The 21,652-nt window shown below is 38.5% G+C and overlaps 1 protein-coding gene across 2 annotated transcripts in view; it reads left to right on the top strand.

Annotated features, from left to right (window-relative positions):
* The window catches only part of LOC121389928 (pleckstrin homology domain-containing family G member 5-like), a 144,179-nt gene that overhangs the window by 8,203 nt on the left and 114,324 nt on the right, over nt 1-21,652 (top strand). For both annotated transcript variants that reach the window (XM_041521597.1, XM_041521598.1), the window contains exons 2-7: nt 10,778-10,907; nt 12,020-12,146; nt 15,037-15,112; nt 18,080-18,232; nt 19,521-19,615; nt 20,196-20,344. In XM_041521597.1, the coding sequence (XP_041377531.1) occupies nt 10,778-10,907; nt 12,020-12,146; nt 15,037-15,112; nt 18,080-18,232; nt 19,521-19,615; nt 20,196-20,344 (730 nt within the window). The remainder of the gene's footprint in view (nt 1-10,777; nt 10,908-12,019; nt 12,147-15,036; nt 15,113-18,079; nt 18,233-19,520; nt 19,616-20,195; nt 20,345-21,652) is intronic.

Raw genomic sequence — 21,652 nt, forward strand, 5'->3', positions numbered from 1 at the left:
TGTCCCATCTCTTGCTGTATGACTGGTATATCACAGGCTGTGGTGTGTGTCTCATGTCCCATCTCTTGCTGTATGACTGGTATATCACAGGCTGTGGTGTGTTCTCATGTCCCATCTCTTGCTGTATGACTGGTATATCACAGGCTGTGGTGTGTGTCCTCATGTCCCATCTCTTGCTGTATGACTGGTATATCACAGGCTGTGGTGTGTGTCTCATGTCCCATCTCTTGCTGTATGACTGGTATATCACAGGCTGTGGTGTGTTCTCATGTCCCATCTCTTGCTGTATGACTGGTATATCACAGGCTGTGGTGTGTGTTTATGTCCCATCTCTTGCTGTATGACTGGTATATCACAGGCTGTGGTGTGTGTTCATGTCCCATCTCTTGCTGTATGACTGGTATATCACAGGCTGTGGTGTGTGTTCTCATGTCCCATCTCTTGCTGTATGACTGGTATATCACAGGCTGTGGTGTGTGTCCTCATGTCCCATCTCTTGCTGTATGACTGGTATATCACAGGCTGTGGTGTCCTCATGTCCCATCTCTTGCTGTATGACTGGTATATCACAGGCTGTGGTGTCCTCATGTCCCATCTCTTGCTGTATGACTGGTATATCACAGGCTGTGGTGTGTGTTCATGTCCCATCTCTTGCTGTATGACTGGTATATCACAGGCTGTGGTGTGTGTTCATGTCCCATCTCTTGCTGTATGACTGGTATATCACAGGCTGTGGTGTGTGTTCATGTCCCATCTCTTGCTGTATGACTGGTATATCACAGGCTGTGGTGTGTGTTCGTGTCCCATCTCTTGCTGTATGACTGGTATATCACAGGCTGTGGTGTGTGTCCTCATGTCCCATCTCTTGCTGTATGACTGGTATATCACAGGCTGTGGTGTGTTCTCATGTCCCATCTCTTGCTGTATGACTGGTATATCACAGGCTGTGGTGTGTGTTCATGTCCCATCTCTTGCTGTATGACTGGTATATCACAGGCTGTGGTGTGTGTTGATGTCCCATCTCTTGCTGTATGACTGGTATATCACAGGCTGTGGTGTGTGCTCATGTCCCATCTCTTGCTGTATGACTGGTATATCACAGGCTGTGGTGTGTGTCATGTCCCATCTCTTGCTGTATGACTGGTATATCACAGGCTGTGGTGTGTGTTCATGTCCCATCTCTTGCTGTATGACTGGTATATCACAGGCTGTGGTGTCCTCATGTCCCATCTCTTGCTGTATGACTGGTATATCACAGGCTGTGGTGTGTGCTCATGTCCCATCTCTTGCTGTATGACTGGTATATCATAGGCTGTGGTGTGTGCTGCCCTGTCTGGAGAAAATGCATATAAAAGAATCCTTGCTGCTAATGGAAAAATATAGCATGTACATGTACGACAGAATTAATTATCAACTGTTTGATATCCAGTAACCAATGAATGATTAATCACTGTTCTCTAGTGGTGTGGTTAAACAAATCTACCTGGTAAACTAATACCAGTTCAATTCAGTTCAGTTCAATTCAGTTCAGTTCAATTCACACCACATTAATTTAATAGCCACATAGATCCACATTTTATGACAACAGGTCCCGAGACATATGTTACCAATGCTAAGCATGGAGGTACTGAGTTTTCTGCATAAATTTAGGGACACTTTGTACATAGATCTAGTTTTTTTTAACCATACCATTGATATATTAATCATCAGCTATTGGATGTCAAACATTTGGTAATTTTGACATATAGTCTTATAGAGGATGCCCGCTACATTTTCCCATTAGTAACAAGGGATCTTTTATATGCACGATACCACAGACAGGATAGCACATACCACAGCCTTTGATATACCAGTCATGGTGCACTGACTGGAACGAGAAATAGCCCAACTGGCCCACCGACAGGGATCGATCCCACACTGACCACTGATGAGTGCTTTACCACTGGGCTACGTCCTGCCCATGTAGTCTTCAGAGGAAACATGCTATATGTTTTCATTAGAAGCAAACGGTCGTTTATATACCATTTGCCATAGATAGGACAGCACATACCATGACATGGCACTGGTCGGGATTGGATAAAAACAAAACAATAAGAGAATGGGTCCACTGAGGAGGTTCGATCCTGTGATGCAAGCACCTGAGGCAAGCATTCTACTGACTGAGCTAGATCCAGTGATAGAAATAAGCAGAATCATTCACTAGTCCATGAGACAAGTACATCTAGACATCTACCTGAGGCAAGCATTCTACTGACTGAGCTAGATCCAGTGATAGAAATAAGCAGAATCATTCACTAGTCCATCAGACAAGTACATCTAGACATCTACCTGAGGCAAGCATTCTACTGACTGAGCTAGATCCAGTGATAGAAATAAGCAGAATCATTCACTAGTCCATCAGACGAGTACATCTAGACATCTACCTGAGGCAAGCATTCTACTGACTGAGCTAGATCCAGTGATAGAAATAAGCAGAATCATTCACTAGTCCATCAGACAAGTACATCTAGACATCTACCTGAGGCAAGCATTCTACTGACTGAGCTAGATCCAGTGATAGAAATAAGCAGAATCATTCACTAGTCCATCAGACGAGTACATCTAGACATCTACCTGAGGCAAGCATTCTACTGACTGAGCTAGATCCAGTGATAGAAATAAGCAGTATCATTCACTAGTCCATCAGACGAGTACATCTAGACATCTACCTGAGGCAAGCATTCTACTGACTGAGCTAGATCCAGTGATAGAAATAAGCAGAATCATTCACTAGTCCATCAGACGAGTACATCTAGACATCTACTTGAGGCAAGCATTCTACTGACTGAGCTAGATCCAGTGATAGAAATAAGCAGAATCATTCACTAGTCCATCAGACGAGTACATCTAGACATCTACTTGAGGCAAGCATTCTACTGACTGAGCTAGATCCAGTGATAGAAATAAGCAGAATCATTCACTAGTCCATCAGACGAGTACATCTAGAAATCTACTTGAGGCAAGCATTCTACTGACTGAGCTAGATCCAGTGATAGAAATAAGCAGAATCATTCACTAGTCCATCAGACGAGTACATCTAGACATCTACTTGAGGCAAGCATTCTACTGACTGAGCTAGATCCAGTGATAGAAATAAGCAGAATCATTCACTAGTCCATCAGACGAGTACATCTAGAATCTACTTGAGGCAAGCATTCTACTGACTGAGCTAGATCCAGTGATAGAAATAAGCAGAATCATTCACTAGTCCATCAGACGAGTACATCTAGACATCTACTTGAGGCAAGCATTCTACTGACTGAGCTAGATCCAGTGATAGAAATAAGCAGAATCATTCACTAGTCCATCAGACGAGTACATCTAGACATCTACCTGAGGCAAGCATTCTACTGACTGAGCTAGATCCAGTGATAGAAATAAGCAGAATCATTCACTAGTCCATCAGACGAGTACATCTAGAAATCTACTTGAGGCAAGCATTCTACTGACTGAGCTAGATCCAGTGATAGAAATAAGCAGAATCATTCACTAGTCCATCAGACGAGTACATCTAGACATCTACTTGAGGCAAGCATTCTACTGACTGAGCTAGATCCAGTGATAGAAATAAGCAGAATCATTCACTAGTCCATCAGACGAGTACATCTAGACATCTACTTGAGGCAAGCATTCTACTGACTGAGCTAGATCCAGTGATAGAAATAAGCAGAATCATTCACTAGTCCATCAGACGAGTACATCTAGACATCTACTTGAGGCAAGCATTCTACTGACTGAGCTAGATCCAGTGATAGAAATAAGCAGAATCATTCACTAGTCCATCAGACGAGTACATCTAGACATCTACCTGAGGCAAGCATTCTACTGACTGAGCTAGATCCAGTGATAGAAATAAGCAGAATCATTCACTAGTCCATCAGACGAGTACATCTAGACATCTACTTGAGGCAAGCATTCTACTGACTGAGCTAGATCCAGTGATAGAAATAAGCAGAATCATTCACTAGTCCATCAGACGAGTACATCTAGACATCTACTTGAGGCAAGCATTCTACTGACTGAGCTAGATCCAGTGATAGAAATAAGCAGAATCATTCACTAGTCCATCAGACGAGTACATCTAGAAATCTACTTGTCCACCAATGTTTTCACTTGTACAAGTACAAGAACCATATTTGATTGAAAATGTTTACTTGTCCACTGTCAGTACAGACAGACAATTGCTTATTTCAAACGCTGAAATCCCACTCCTCTTATCTAGTGACGTACTATTTACTGACATGCTATTTGGTATTATACCACCTCTGATTAATAATCTTCCATAAGTAGACCATCCTCTACATACCTGTATATGTATTACAGTTTGACATGCCTTGCATACTAATTGCATGTGTATGACATAATCGTGATCAATAATACACTGTTCTGTGTACATGTAATTACATTGTACAACAGCGTAGTACGTTTGGAAATGAGTTTAACAGCAATTAGCAATTTTATGTTAGAAAAACATAGGTACATGATCGGATAGTTTCTAAGGTTTTCAGTAATGTCCAACTTCTGTCTGTAAGTGTAGAGTTTTATTATTTATATGACCATTTTATTATTATTATTATTGCGATGATTAATTGCTTTAAACTTATTTCACATTGATACTTTTGCTGTTTACACATTTTACCAGCTTTACTATGAAATTTACTACAAGTTATTTATTTCTAAACCGATTGATTTGTAAATTGCACACAAAAATTGTATTCTAGTTATCTTACTGTGTGATATCTAGATATGCTACATTCTTAGTACCGGACATTAGTCACATAAAGAATGATTCTTTCTTAGCTTACTGTATGATATCTAGTTATCTTGCTGTGTGATATCTAGATATTAAACTACATACACAATACCAGACATCAGTCACATAAAAAATTATTCTTTCTTAACTTACTGTATGATATCTAGATATTACTGTATATCTAGATATTATACTACGTTCTCAATACTAGACATCAGTCGCATAAAGAATGATTCTTTCTGTTTTTTACTGTATGATATCTAGTTATCTTACTGTGTATCTAGATATTACACTACATTCTCTATACCGGACATCATATCAGTCACATAAAGAATGATTCTTTCTTAGCTTACTGTGAGGATATCTAGTTGGCTTACTGTGTGATATCTAGATACTATACTACATTCTCAATACTGGACATCAGTCGCATAAAGAATGGTTCTTTCTTAGCTTACTGTATGATATCTAGTTATCTTACTGTGTGATATCTAGATATTACACTACATACAGAGTACCGAACATCAGTCACGTAAAGAACAATTCTTTCTTAGCTTACTGTATGATATCTAGATATTACTCTACATTCTCAATACCGGATATCAGTTCTTAGCTTACTGTGTGATATCTAGTTATCTTACTGTATGATATCTAGATATTACACTACATTCTCAATACCGGACATCAGTTCTTAGCTTACTGTGTGATATCTAGTTATCTTACTGTGTGATATCTAGATATGCTACATTCTTAGTACCAGACATCAGTCACATAAAGAATGATTCCTTCTTAGCTTACTGTATGATATCTAGTTATCTTACTGTGTGATATCTAGATATTACACTACATACAGAGTACTGAACATCAGTCACGTAAAGAACAATTCTTTCTTAGCTTACTGTATGATATCTGGTTATCTTACTGTATGATATCTAGTTATCTTACTGTATGATATCTAGATATTACACTACATTCTCAATACCGGACATCAGTTCTTAGCTTACTGTGTGATATCTAGTTATCATACTGTGTGATATCTAGATATTACACTACATTCAGAGTACCAGACATCAGTCACATAATGAATGATTCTTTCTTAGCTTACTGTGTGATATCTAGTTATATTACTGTATGATATCTAAATATGCTACATTCTTAGTACCGGACATCAGTAACACAAAGAATGATTCTTTCTTAGCTTACTGTATGATATATAGATATTGCACTACATTCAGAGTACCGGACATCAGTCACATTATGAATGATTCTTTCTTAGTTTACTGTGTGATATCTAGTTATCTTACTGTATGATATTTAGATATCACACTACATTCAGAGTATCGGACATCAGTCACATAAAGAATGACTCTTTCTCAGCTTACTGTATTAACCTCCATTACAACAATGGCAGAAAGCCAGCATTGTTGTGCTGCCCATAGCCCTTTCTAAATACACTGGTTTTCTTACAAATTTGTTTATGCTAAGGACAAATTGTGGAGACCTCCTAGGGCCAGAGCTATACGGACTTGTTACTTTGAATATAAATATTTTGACAATAAAACTACAGGAGAGTCTGTGGCCCAGATATAAATACTGGGATGAATATTTTATGTGGCATATTTTTAACTGTAGGCCAGATGGTTTGGTTTTGTTGCCAGGAAATGCTAATGTTCTCAGTGGTGTCATAGGCGTAACAGAATTTTATTTTCATATTAAGATCGGTAAAAAGATGAATGTATTAAGGCTGTTACTTTCATTGGTTGAAATATTTTGAAACCTATGGCTTTTAAAATGTTTCGAATATTTATTATGGTAAAACAAATCTTTTGCTTTGAATTATTGTTTGAAAGGGCCAATTAAATAATGTTTGTGACTCATCTCTTGGTAGAATAAATTATTCAGCTCATCTTTTCTGCATCTCCATCTGTCTGTCCATCCATCCATCCATCCATCCATCCATTGTCCAACCATATGTCCATATGTCCATCCGTCCATCATCCAACCATATGTCCATCCATCCATCCATCCATCCATCCATCCATCCATGCATCCATCCATCCATCCATCCATCCATCCATCCATCCATCCATCCATCCATCCATCCATCCATCCATTATACAACTATATGTCCATCCATCCATCCATCCATCCATCCATCCATCCATCCATCCATCAAAAACACACACACATACACATATACCTGTTTGGTAACACCCATACAAATATTTAAAATAACAGGTCTGATCTTGAACCACTGCGATTTACTATTACCATCCCTCCCACCATCCATCTAAAACACAGACCCACATTAAATATAAATACATATGAGTGACACACACACACATACATATACCTGTTTGATAACACCCATACAATGACCTTAAGTAACAGGTCTGATCTTGAACCACTGCGATTTACTATTAACCTTGAACTGATTGGCTCGGAAAAGCTTCGCCCAACTCTTCATGGGCCTGTCCTGCTGTGGATTGTTTGTAAAATATTTATTCTTCCTGTCTCGCCCATGACTTATCTTGTAATTCTCATTCATTTATTAATGTATTCGTCCTGCAGTCGGATTTATCGTCACGGTAGCACATCCACCCGTGGAGTGTGAGGTCATTACAACATTCTACATCACTAAGACGGGCTGGGTGTTTTTTTTGTTTTTTTTTCACTTCATTTTTGTGCTTATTTATAGGATATTAATTGAGCTTCCATTTCATATCATGTTTGTATCCCGAGTGAAATAATTTTCAGTTGTCATGAGTTTAATATCCACTCATTGTTTGTTACCCAAGGTTGTAGTGCGCTAATCGATGACGTCATTGTGTGACGTTCCTGTAAGGTTGTAGTGCGCCCATCGATGACGTCATTGTGTGACGTTCCTGTACGGTTGTAGTGCGCCCATCGATGACGTCATTGTGTGACGTTCCTGTAAGGTTGTAGTGCACAAATCGAGGATGTCATTGTGTGACGTTCCTGTAAGGTTGTAGTGCACAAATCGATGACGTCATTGTGTGACGTTCCTGTAAGGTTGTAGTGCACCCATCGATGACGTCATTGTGTGACGTTCCTGTAAGGTTGTAGTGCACAAATCGAGGACGTCATTGTGTGACGTTCCTGTAAGGTTGTAGTGCACAAATCGAGGACGTCATTGTGTGACGTTCCTGTAAGGTTGTAGTGCACAAATCGAGGACGTCATTGTGTGACGTTCCTGTAAGGTTGTAGTGCACAAATCGAGGACGTCATTGTGTGACGTTCCTGTAAGGTTGTAGTGCACAAATCGATGACGTCATTGTGTGACGTTCCTGTAAGGTTGTAGTGCACAAATCGATGACGTCATTGTGTGACGTTCCTGTAAGGTTGTAGTGCACAAATCGATGACGTCATTGTGTGACGTTCCTGTAAGGTTGTAGTGCACAAATCGATGACGTCATTGTGTGACGTTCCTGTAAGGTTGTAGTGCACAAATCGATGACGTCATTGTGTGACGTTCCTGTAAGGTTGTAGTGCACAAATCGATGACGTCATTGTGTGACGTCGAAGTGTTATGTACCACTTGGCATTCTAGTGGGACGTATCACTTTGATATGTAGGCTATCAAAATATTTTTAACCATATGGGTAGTTAAGACCTTGTTGTTTAAGGAATGCCATCACTCTCGCGCCACTGAGACTAGTTCAAAGAAGTAGTTTTTTTAGCTCCCCTTAGCATGTGAATTTATATAAAACTCCATCTTATGTGAGATAGAACAAGAACACCCGAGGTGGTAGAAATTTCGACCTGAGTTGAGGCTTCCCGAGTCCCATGGTCGAACTTTTCACCACTGAGGGTGTACTTTTTGTTATACCTCATGACCACATATGATGGAGTCTTTCTCTCATTCGTTTGGTAAATAAACCATTATTTTACACAAAGAGACAAAGATGGCTGAACAAGTAACTTTTTTATTTGACAGTTTTATAAAAAATAAACTACACTATTATATTTGCCATGTTTCTTTTAGGTGTTAAATAACATTTTAACACTACAAATGTTTTTTTTACAACCAACACACTCAATTTATCACCAATCACAGGACTTGTGGTGTTCCCTTCTCTATCAAAAGTTGCACCTCGAACTTTGACCCAGCCGGAAGTTATTTGGTTTAGTGCTACCTTTCAGGCCACAGAATGATGCAGTACACCACTGTTGAATTAATTTATTATATTGGGAAATTTTAGCACATAAATTTGAATTTCCAGTGCCTCTTTCTTTTGGGATGGGACCCATGTTCGGACCCACAGAATTCCTGAAATGTATCAAAATATTTATTGCAAGGTGATCCATTTGCCAATCTCCTGAAACTTTCATGGTGGGTATGTGCAGGAGAGATCACTTGCCTTTCCAGGTGAAGACTGGTATTAAATGCTTCCCCATAACCTTAGTTAGAGTAGAAATTAATCACTCCCCAAATTTTTACACAAGTTGTGTTTACTGAATACTGTGGTATATATTTTTTCAAGAAGATACAAATGTACTTGTAAATAGAAGCCTTGCAGACAAATTAAATATTTAAATACTAATTCAGCAGTTCAGTGCCTGCAAACCAGTTGCATGTACCCTGGGTACAAACCTTACATATATCTACATAACAGCCATCAAAATCAAATTAAATATTATGTTGCTGTACGTCACTGCTTATCATGGTCACCAATCACACCCCTGGTTACAAACCTTAGTTATATCTATGTAATATTTATCATCTTAAATTAAATATTATGTTGCCATACATCACTACTTTTCATGGTCACCCATCACACCCGTGGGTACAGAGCTAAGCCACATACCGGTATTGTCAAGAGAACTATACAGTCACCAGTTTGAAAATTAAATATTACGTCACCCTCCCTGCTTGCCTGCCTCTTGGCTCTTGTTAGTGGCGACACGAAGTCTTTTCTTCGTCAACTCTGAAGATGTGTCGGCAGCAATCACAAACATCCGTCACAGACTCTTGCTTTTCACTCTCACAATTGTATCGTTGTTGAAAGTGCTTGTAAGAAGAGTAACAAAAGTGTGTGGTCACCTCATTAAATCTGTTTATGGATGGGCTGTAGCATGTAATGTTTGTACAGTTTTGCTTCGTACCCTTGTTGTGTGATGTGGTGCCGTGTATCAATGTTGAGCCATGTCACACATCACACATCTCTCCGTGTCAGTAGACAAATAAAAGAAAAGAAAAGAAAAGATTTATCATAAGGCCGTAATAAAATAAATCCTAGATTCCAGTTCAACACAAAAATGTATGAACAAATCTGCTGGGATTAGATTTCCATCCCCGCTAACCCATCAGTTCAAATATCCACCCATCTGTGTGTCCATCCATCCATCCATCCATCCATCCATTGTTCCTTCCTTCTTTCCTTCCATCCTTCCTTCCATCTTTCCTTCCATCCTTCCTTCCATTCAACCATTCATCCATCCATCCATCCATTTATTCATCCATCCATCCATCCATCCATCCATCCATCCATCCATCCATCCTTCCATCCAACCAACCATCCATCCATCCATCCATTCGTCCACCATCCATCCCATCCCTCCATCCATCCAACCATCCAACCATCCATCCAACCATCCAACCATCCAACCATCCATCCAACCATCCAACCATCCATCCAACCATCCATCCAACCATCCAACCATCCATCCAACCATCCATCCAACCATCTATTCATCCATCCATCCAAAAACAAAATGTAGCAGGTTTCTTCTCTAAGACTATATGTCAAAACTACCAAATTTTTACATCTAATAGCGAGTGATTAATAAACATACCACAACCTTTGAAAGACCATTTGTGGTGCTCAGGCTGGAATGAGAAATAGCCCAATGGGCTCACCGACAGGGATCAATCCTAGACCGACCGTGCATCAAGAAAATATTTTACTACTGTGCTACGTCCTGTCCTTGTAGATTTTGTACTTCTAAACTTTATTTTTATTTCAGATTTGCCACCATCCAGAATGTTCTGAGAACAACGGTGATCGGCCCCTGTTGTTATGCAAACAGTGTGACATCAGTATCCATAGTAACTCCGATTCCAGTGGCCACCTTGTACTTGATGCACCAAAGAAACGTATGTACCTTTTTATATCTTCATTATTCATATCTGTGTGTAAAGTGATATATGTAATTATTACCCATATGGTTACAAATATCTTGGTACATATCAAAGTGATACGTCCCACTAGAATGCCAAGTGGGACGTAACACTTTTGACGTCACACGATGACGTCATCAACTGGCGCACTACAACCTTACAGGAACGTCAATGAAATGAGATGAATTAAAATTGATTGTGGGTAATAAATAGGATATTAAACTCGCTAAAGCTCGTGACAATTGAAAATTATTTTACTCGGGACATAAACATGATACGAAATGAAAGCTCATTTAATATCCTATAATTCTCAGTCAGTTATGTTAACAATTGTGAGCAAATCTCTTACAGGTGTATATTAGAATTTATTTAATTATAAGCACACGACTGTTTGTGACAAATAAAATGGATCATTAATGCATAGTTATTAAACAAAAAAAACAGAGGAAAATAACTGAATTATATTAATAATGTTTATTATTTATAATATATTTAGGCAAATGTATAAATTATAAGTGTTCAGTCATGTATATTTCATAATGTAATAATTCTTTTTAAATGATTAATAAAATAATAATGTTCTTACACCACTTCCTCCTAAATCTCCTCACTTCTCCCTAAATCTCCTCACTTCTCCCTAAATCTCCTCACTTCTCCCTAAATCTCCTCACTTCTCCCTAAATCTCCTTACACCACCCTAATTTTCTTACTTCTCCCTAAATCTCCTTACACCACCCTAATTTTCTTACTTCTCACTAAATCTCCTTACACCACCCTAATTTTCTTACTTCTCACTAAATCTCCACGCTTTCCCTAAATCTTCTCACTTCTCCCTAAATCTCACTTCTTTCTAAATCTCCTTGCTTCTCCCTAAAACTCCTTGCTTTTCTCTAAATCTTTTCACTTCTCCCTAAATCTCCTTACTTCTCCCTAAATCTTGCTTGGCCCTAAATCTCCTCACTTCTCACTAAATATCCTCTCTTCGCCCTAAATTAAATGAAGGGAGTCTTCTCTCCATCTTGTTGGTCTAACTGGAACTCTGAATGTATTTTATTGTTGTAATGTACATCTGTGATCTCATCTTCCAGGCAAGCCAGTTATCCAGCAGCAGCACAGTTCATCTGAGACAAAGGTTCAGAGTCTAAGTGAGGTGGACACAGAAGACGAAGACACGGTTGATGGATTCTACGTCAAGAAGAGCGAGTCCCAGAAACGGTACTTGTCACACTTTACGATTACGGTTACTTTATTAACAACGCCACTAGAGCAGATTGATTTATTAATCATCAGCTATTAGATGTCAGATATTTTGCATGTTAATAGTGAGTCACCCATGAAAGAAGTTCAGGCACATGTTTACATTTTGATAAAGGGGTGGGACATAGCCCAGTGGTAAAGCAATCTCTTGATGCTTGGTCTTTCTAGGATCAAACCCCGTCTGTGGCCTCATTGGGCTATTTCTTGTTCCATCCACTGCTCCACAACTGGTGTAACAAAGGCCGTGGTATGTGCCATCTTGTCTGTGGAATGGTGCATATAAAAGATCCCTTGTTGCTAATCAAAAAGAGTAGTCTATGAAGTGGTAACAGCCGGTTTCCTCTTTCAATATCTGTGTGATCCTTAACTATATGTCTGACGCCAATATAACCATAAATAAAATGTGTTGAGTGCTTCATTAAATAAAACATCTTCCTTCCCATAACTGCTATATGAAACACATTTGTGCTGTCCTGTTTGAAAATTGTAACGGGTTTCCTCTCTAATTACCGAATGTTTGATAGCCAATAGCTGATGATTCACAAATCAATGTGCTCTAGTGGTGTCATTAAAAAACCTATAAATTTTAACTCTTTAATAAAGGGCAATAACTGTGTAGTGACTACAATTTAAAGAGTGTTGTCACAGAGCTTGTTAAATTCACTGAACTACAATGTAGTTATTTGGCAGTGTAAATTATTGTCAGCTGTTAAAATATTTTATCCTTTAACTTAAATAATACTAATAGACTCCCATCATATGCCATCATGTGGGATAGAAAAAAGTACACACGAGGTGTTGGAAATTTAGACCCAGGACGAGGCTTGCATATGATGGAGTCTTTTTCTCCCATCCATTTGATAAATACACCATTATTTTACACGAACAAACAAAGATGATTGAAAAAGTATCTTCTTTAGTTGACTGTTTTATCATAAATAAACTACACTATCATATTTGCTGCGTCTGTTTCATGTGTTAAATATAATTTAACACTACAAATTAACAAGATAGCTTTTATAATGAAGGTTTTAATATCAAAATATCAATCTAAAACTAACCCAACTTGCATCGATATGATGTCATATATTACCAATGCCGTAATACTCCCCATGTTAAATTCAATGATGTCTTAGACAGATTTATTCCGCATGGGCTGACGTCATGAAATGGGTCTGTCTTGCGTGGCTAGGGATGGGAGACAGATTTATTCCGCATGGGCTGACGTCATGGAATGGGTCTGTCTTGCATAGCTAGGGATGGGAGACAGATTTATTCTGCATGGGCTGACGTCATGGAATGGGTCTGTCTTGCGTGGCTAGGGATGGGAGACAGATTTATTCCGCATGGGCTGACGTCATGGAATGGGTCTGTCTTGCGTGGCTAGGGATGGGAGACAGATTTATTCTGTATGGGCTGACGTCATGGAATGGGTTTGTCTTGCATAGCTAGGGATGGAAGACAGATTTATTCCGCATGGGCTGACGTCATGGAATGGGTCTGTCTTGCGTGGCTAGGGATGGGAGAAATGTACGTACAATGTGTGTAAATGTGTTTTTGGATGTTATGATGTATATAACAGCAGAAATCTGGCAGCAGACGAAACAACATGGACCATATTTTCATAGCACTAGACTCACCAAGCCCAGACCCAGACACTGACGCATCTTTGGGCATAATTGATATACACGTACACGTATGTAATTAATGTATGTTAAAATAAATATTGATATACACGTATGTAATTAATGTATGTTAAAATAAATATTGATATACACGTATGTAATTAATGTATGTAATTAACGTATGTAATTAACGTACGTAATTAACGTACATAATTAACGTACGTAAATAACGTACGTAATTAACGTATGTAATTAATGTATGTTAAAATAAATATTGAGCTACCAAAAACATGATGATACTTCTCAAAACTGGACACTCTGAAAACCGGAATTCCCTCAAAACCAGAATTCCCTCATAACTGGAATTCCCTCAGAACCAGAATTCCCTCAGAACCGGAATTCCCTCAAAACCAGAATTTCCTCATAATTGGAATTCCCTCAGAACCAGAATTCCCTCAGAACCGGAATTCCCTCAAAACCGGAATTCCCTCAAAACCAGAATTCCCTCATAACTGGAATTCCCTCAAAACCGGAATTCCCTCAGAACCAGAATTCCCTCAAAACTGGAATTCACTCAAAACCGGAATTCCCTCATAACCAGAATTCTGTCAAAAATGGACATTTTTCATGGTTTCTTTTTAAAAATTAGTGCCGAACATAACTTTTCTAAAGTGGATACCCCATAAAACAGGACCTTTTTCTTGGTCTATGGGTATCCGGTTTACAGGGGTTTCACTGTATATTGATATACTAAGCCACAAAAAAAATCTAAGTATGGTATATTAAACTATTAACAGTTAAGCAGGCTTTATTGGCTGCTGACGTGTTTCAGTGGTTACAAACTGAACAATCCTTCAAAGTACTGTATCTCACTGACAAAGGGCAGTAACTGTGTTTACTAATATAATAATATTTCATTTCATTTCAACTTATTTTCGTGCTTATATCCAATGAAGGTTCAAATACGCTGGCCTGGGCACACACCTCAGCTATCTGGGCTGTCTGTCCACGACAGTGGGTTAGTTGTTAGTTGGTTAGTGAGAGAGAAGAAGGTGTATAGTGGTCTTACACCTACCCATACCAGGCTGCGAACCCAGTACCTACCAGCCTCTAGTCCGATGGCTTAACCACGACACCACTGAGTCCAGTATAATAATATAATTATATTAGAATTTCATTGCTAAAGGGAAATAACTCTTTAAGTTTTTTTCTTTTTTTTCCAGGGCTCGCATTCCAGGTCCCCACGAAACAAGACTGAAGAGGAAAAAGGCTTACAAGAAAAAGAGTTTAAGTAAAAATGTAAGTTTCTCAATTATTTTCTACTTTCATGCACTATAAATATAATATCATATTTGTGACCAACTTTGCCATGTCGAAGGTAATTGGTGGCAGCTCAGTGGTAGAAGAGTGTTTGTCAGACAAGACAACACATACCACTGTCTTTGATATACCTATTACGGGCACTGGAAAAGCCCTTTTAGTTTGTTTATTAAATGCCATGATATGTGCTGTTGTGTCTGGGGAAAATACATATAAAAGATTCCTTGCTGCTAAAGGAAAATTGTAGCTGGTTTTCTCTGAAAATTATAAATAAAAATTACCAAATGTTTGATACCCAGTAGCCTATGATTTATTATCAATTTGCTCTAGTTGTGTCATCAACCAAAATATACTTGGACTTCATATTTTCATGGGTGACTCCCTATTAACGTGCCAAATATTTGGCATCGAATAGCTGATGATTAATAAATCAGTCTGCTCTAGTAGTGTTGTTAAACACAACAAATGTTATCAAATTATACCATTTAGCTACATCTCACCCAGTTTTGTTATTAAAACATTCTGTTCTTTTCCTATAGAATGTTTTACAACTTTGATGCGCACACATGTTTGTTATGACTGTAGATCCGGCAGCTGTGTTAGATATTGGTGTTATTATCAGGTGACATACCAGCTGTTATCACATACCTGTGACGCTATCACGGTTTATAGCTTTGACGTGCACAGTTATAACTACACCCAAGTCTGCTTTCATATACATTAATGAGGACCGTAGAAAACCGTTCCAAGATTCTGTCATGAACACAAGCATATGTTATTATAGTACGTGTTTACATGTAGCTTTTTGTGCCGTCTTGGCTATGGGACATTGTTGCAACAACTATAAGATTTTTTATTGTGAATTCTTATTTTGTTCATTTTACTGTTTCATAATTTTATTCCTTTGAAGCAATGGTTGATTGAAAATGGGTCAAATGGGAAACCATGTACACTGGTGTAGGAAATGGGGTGACAGTGTTATATTTACCAAATTATATTTAATTGAATTACAAACAATACATATATGGGTTTTTAAAAAATGAAATCACTATGTATCACAGTGTATAATTATGTTTGAATTATAATTGAATTACAAACAATACATAACACATATATTTAAATGACTTCTCTCTCTGACCTGTATTTGGTTCTGATAACGATTTTCCTGACCTGTCTGCTTTTTCCTGTTCGAGGATTACTGCTATCAATTTGACTGTACAGATACATGTTATTGATTCAATCCCGGCTTTAAATCTATACAGTCGTGTACACGAGGTTTTGTTTGTTCATATTAAGTCATTTCTCACGCTGTTTGTGTAGTAACAATGGCCGAATTCCATGGGTTTTGTGTGGAGATCTCTGTGCCATTGATGACTGGTGTGTTATCAGAGTTGGTGCTGGTTCGCTATGTTGCATGCAGTTATTGGTTACTCTTTGATATTCACTTGTCTTGTAGTCCTTACTCAGCAAAATGTTTCAAAGATTTATATATTTTAAAAAACCCAAAAAAAACCTATGTCCAGTGAATAAGTTTTGTTTCATTTAACGACACCACTAAAGCACATTGATTAATTAATCATCGGCTATTATATGTCAAACATTTGGTAAGTCCGACATGTTGTTATCAAAGGAAACCCACTACATTTTTTCCATTAGCAGCAAGGGATCTTTTATAGGTACTTTCCCACAGACAGGCAAGCACATACCACAGCCTTTAACCAATTGTGGTGCACTAGATGGAATGAGAAAAACCCCAATCAGTTGAATGGTACCACTGAGGTGGTTTGATCCTGCGACACAAGCACCTCAGGTGAGCGCTCAACCGACTGAGCTAAATCCCGCCCCACAGTCGGAGAAAGAGTCTACTGAGAGATTTCAATCCTATATGATCCATGGGATGGGAGAAAAACAACAACAGAAAATAGGTCGAATGATGGGAAGAAGGAAGGAAGGAAATGTTTTATTTAACGACGCACTCAACACATTTTATTATACGGTTATATGACGTCAGACATATGGTTAAGGACCACACAGATATTGAGAGAGGAAACCCGCTGTCACCACTTCATGGGTTACTCTTTTCCATTAGCAGCAAGGGATCTTTTATATGCACCATCCCATGGACAGGGTAGCACATACCATGACCTTTGATATGCCAGTCGTGGTGCACTGGCTGGTATGAGAAATAGCCCAATGGGCCCACCGACGGGGATCGATCCCAGACCACCGCGCATCAAGCGGGTGCTTTACCACTGGATTACGTCCACACCCACACATATCCAAATTAATACGAGCTCACCAGGATTCCAAATGATGGGGTTTGATCCTATGACCCGCCCCTGCCTGTATCTAACATTCGGGTCTCATTTTATCAGTTATTTTGTTGTTTTGCAGGATGGTTTCTTAAGCCAGAGCTCCAACTCGGCTGTTGTTATTTTTCATTAAAGGAAATGTTTGTCCGGCCACATCTTCCTTATCCTTTTTTACAGGATCGTCAAACCTTGCATGCAAATACAACTTGAGATGATGGTGTGTCACTTACTATAACTAGGTCACCACAACCTACATTTGTCAACCGTAGACTTTTCATTTCCAGAGCATATTTTTCTTATCAATTTGTATAGGATTGTCAAACCTTGCTTCAGGCCTAGCTTTGGGTGAGCAAAACAATTTGCTAAATTGTCTATTAAACTTAAAAAAATTGCAGAAATTGTGAGTTATTTTCTAAAATATGTCAATTATTACATGTGATTATTTCGCCAAACTAAAATACAATTCGCCAACTGCTTTCAAAATTCGTAATTGGCGAGTGCCAGAGCTAGCCCTGCTTGCATGCAGATACAACTTAGGATGATGGAGTATTAATTGCATACCATAACTAGGTCACCACGACCTACTTTTATTAACCATATGGATAATAAATAGATATATTTTACTATTTTCCAGGATAGTTTTCTAAACCAGAGCTCCAACTTGGGTGTTGTTATGGCCAACAGCACCGGTGATGCTAATGAATGTGCCAAGGATGAAAATATCATCGTCAATGGCGATCCGGGTCTTCCGCCAGCTGGAAACAGGGTGTTGAGATCAGGGTCAAAGGTGAGTGATTGATTTTTTTCATTACAATTAGTATTCGTACATATATTTAGCTGTACAATGTTACATTTCTACTTAAAGGAACAGACCCTAGTTTTTAAACTCTACGACATATTTTTCACTATTGGAGCCATTTTTCATAGATGGAATCATACTTTACTTAGATTTTATTGTTTAGGTTTTCCATTTCTGTATATCCGAAGTGTTTCTGGTCATCCTGGTGTTTCTAATACAGTGAAACCCCTCTAAAACGGACATCCTCAGGACCAAGACAAATGTCCGGTTTAAAGAGGGATCTGGTTTAGAGAGGTTAAGTTCTGTCCTGGTTTTTAAAAAGGGGTTGGGTAAAACATCTGGTTTTGAGGGAATTCCAGTTTACAGAGTGTCCGGTCTTGAGAGGTTTCACTGTACCACAAAATGCATTTTTCATATTTTTAAAAACACACACATGGATCTGAGAAGAAACGGTTGTGGAGTCAATTCCTAGTCTGTTTTTAAGTGTGTTTCAATGTGTCAACGTCACAGACTCTTACTTCACTCTATTGTAAGTTTATAAAAACATGTTACAGGTTTGTAGATTAACTAAACTTAGTGTCCATTTTCACGGGTTGAAAGTAGGGTCTGCACCTTTAAAAACAATACAGCTCAGAAAACAATGTACAGAAAGTAGTTCTGTCTAAAACTTACACTTTCTTGGTTACTTACACTACTACAGAAAGTAGTTCTGTCTAAAACTTACACTTTCTTGATTAGAATATACAAGGAACAAGCTATATATATTGTTTAGTTATCGCCATAATTGCACTAATTTCTAAACTAATTCTTTAATTTATAAAAGCAATACAGCTCAGAAAACAATGTACAGAAAGTAGTTCTGTCTAAAACTTACACTTTCTTGATTAGAATATACAAGGAACAAGCTATATATATTGTTTAATGGTTGCCATAATTGCACTAATTTCTAAACTAATTCTTTAATTTATAAAAATAATACAGCTCAGAAAACAATGTACAGAAAGTAGTTCTGTCTAAAACTTACACTTTCTTGATTAGAAAATGCATGAAACAAGCTATATATTTTGTTTAATGATTGACATAATTATACTAATTTCTAAACTAATTATTTAACTTATGCTGGTGGATTCGTTTTCAGTGTTTATCAGAATGTTTTACTCATAAATCTGAGAGTAACAGCACCAATGCTATAAGGTGCATTTTTTAAAGTGTTGTCATAGTTACATTAATTTCTAAAATTAATGTTTAATTTATACGAGTGGGTTTATTTTTTCAGAGTTTGTCGGATTGTTTTACCCTGAAGTTTGAGAGCAACAACAATGCTATGCAGGATATAGAAATTGTAACAGCTATCCAAGGCATTAACCTCAGGTTAGCAAAATGTGCATTTAAATTTTGTTTGCTTCATTTTAATTTAGAACGAGATGTATACATTGGTTGTAAAACACTCGCTTGAGGTGAAATGGGTTCTAGAATTGATTGCACTCAGTTGTTAGAGGGGCAATTTCTCGTTCCAGCCAGTGCTCCATAACTGGTGTAACAAAGCCAAGGTATATACTATCCTGTCTGTGGGATGGTGCATATAAAAGATCCCTTGCTGCTAATTAAAAAGAGTAGCTCATGAAGTGGCAACAGCGGGTTTCCTGTCTCAATATCTGTATGGTCCTTAACCATATGTCATATCTAGGATCAATCCCCGTCAGTGGGCCCATTGGGCTATTTCTCATTCCAGCCAGTGCAACACAACTGGTATATCAAAGGCAGTGGTATGTGCTATCCTATTTATAAAAGATCCCTTGCTACTATTGGAAAAATGTAGTGGGTTTCTGCTCTAAAACTAATTGTCAAAATACCAAATGTTTGACATCCAATAGCCGATGATTAATAAATCAGTGCTCTAGTGGTGTCGTTAAACAGAACAAACTATAACATTCCTTTCTTTGTTTCACAGGGAGATACTGATTCCGATGTTGGAGCGCCGAGGTCTCGACATTATCACCGTGGATGCCTTCGTGGAGCAGTCGAAGACGCCATTACCGCTCAACTGTGACACGTTCCGCCTCGCCGGCAGTACAGTGCATATCCGGGTCGGCAATCCAAGTAAGTGTTAACTTCATTAGTCTACAGTCAAACATGATGTACTGGACACGGTATAACACACATCCAGGTCGACAGTCCAAGTAAGTGTTAACGTCATTAGTCTACAGTCAAACATGATGTACTGGAAACTGTATAACACACATCCAGGTCGACAGTCCAAGTAAGTGTTAACGTCATTAGTCTACAGTCAAACATGATGTACTGGACACGGTATAACACACATCCAGGTCTGCAGTCCAAGTAAGTGTTAACTTCATTAGTCTACAGTCAAACATGATGTACTGGACACGGTATAACACACATCCGGGTCGACAGTCCAAGTAAGTGTTAACTTCATTAGTCTACAGTCAAACATGATGTACTGGAAACTGTATAACACACATCCGGGTCGACGGTCCAAGTAAGTGTTAACATCATTAGTCTACAGTCAAACATGATGTACTGGACACGGTATAACACACATCCAGGTCTGCAGTCCAAGTAAGTGTTAACTTCATTAGTCTACAGTCAAACATGATGTACTGGACACGGTATAACACACATCCAGGTCTGCAGTCCAAGTAAGTGTTAACTTCATTAGTCTACAGTCAAACATGATGTACTGGACACGGTATAACACACATCCGGGTCGACAGTCCAAGTAAGTGTTAACGTCATTAGTCTACAGTCAAACATGATGTACTGGACACGGTATAACACACATCCGGGTCGACAGTCCAAGTAAGTGTTAACATCATTAGTCTACAGTCAAACATGATGTACTGGACACGGTATAACACACATCCAGGTCTGCAGTCCAAGTAAGTGTTAACTTCATGAGTCTACAGTCAAACATGATGTACTGGACACGGTATAACACACATCCGGGTCGACAGTCCAAGTAAGTGTTAACTTCATTAGTCTACAGTCAAACATGATGTACTGGACACGGTATAACACACATCCGGGTCGACAGTCCAAGTAAGTGTTAACGTCATTAGTCTACAGTCAAACATGATGTACTGGACACGGTATAACACACATCCAGGTCTGCAGTCCAAGTAAGTGTTAACTTCATTAGTCTACAGTCAAACATGATGTACTGGAAACTGTATAACACACATCCAGGTCTGCAGTCCAAGTAAGTGTTAACGTCATTAGTCTACAGTCAAACCTGGTGTACTGGACTCTGTGTATAACAACTACATACCAATAAACATTGTCAGTTGACATATTTAACATCTTTCTGCCTATTCATATCTACACTAATGAACATTGTGTGTGTAACAACTATTGTTTTAGGAAGTACATTTAAGTTATGCCCCTTTG

This window comes from Gigantopelta aegis, chromosome 15, assembly GCF_016097555.1.
Source record: "Gigantopelta aegis isolate Gae_Host chromosome 15, Gae_host_genome, whole genome shotgun sequence".
Taxonomy (NCBI): domain Eukaryota; kingdom Metazoa; phylum Mollusca; class Gastropoda; order Neomphalida; family Peltospiridae; genus Gigantopelta; species Gigantopelta aegis.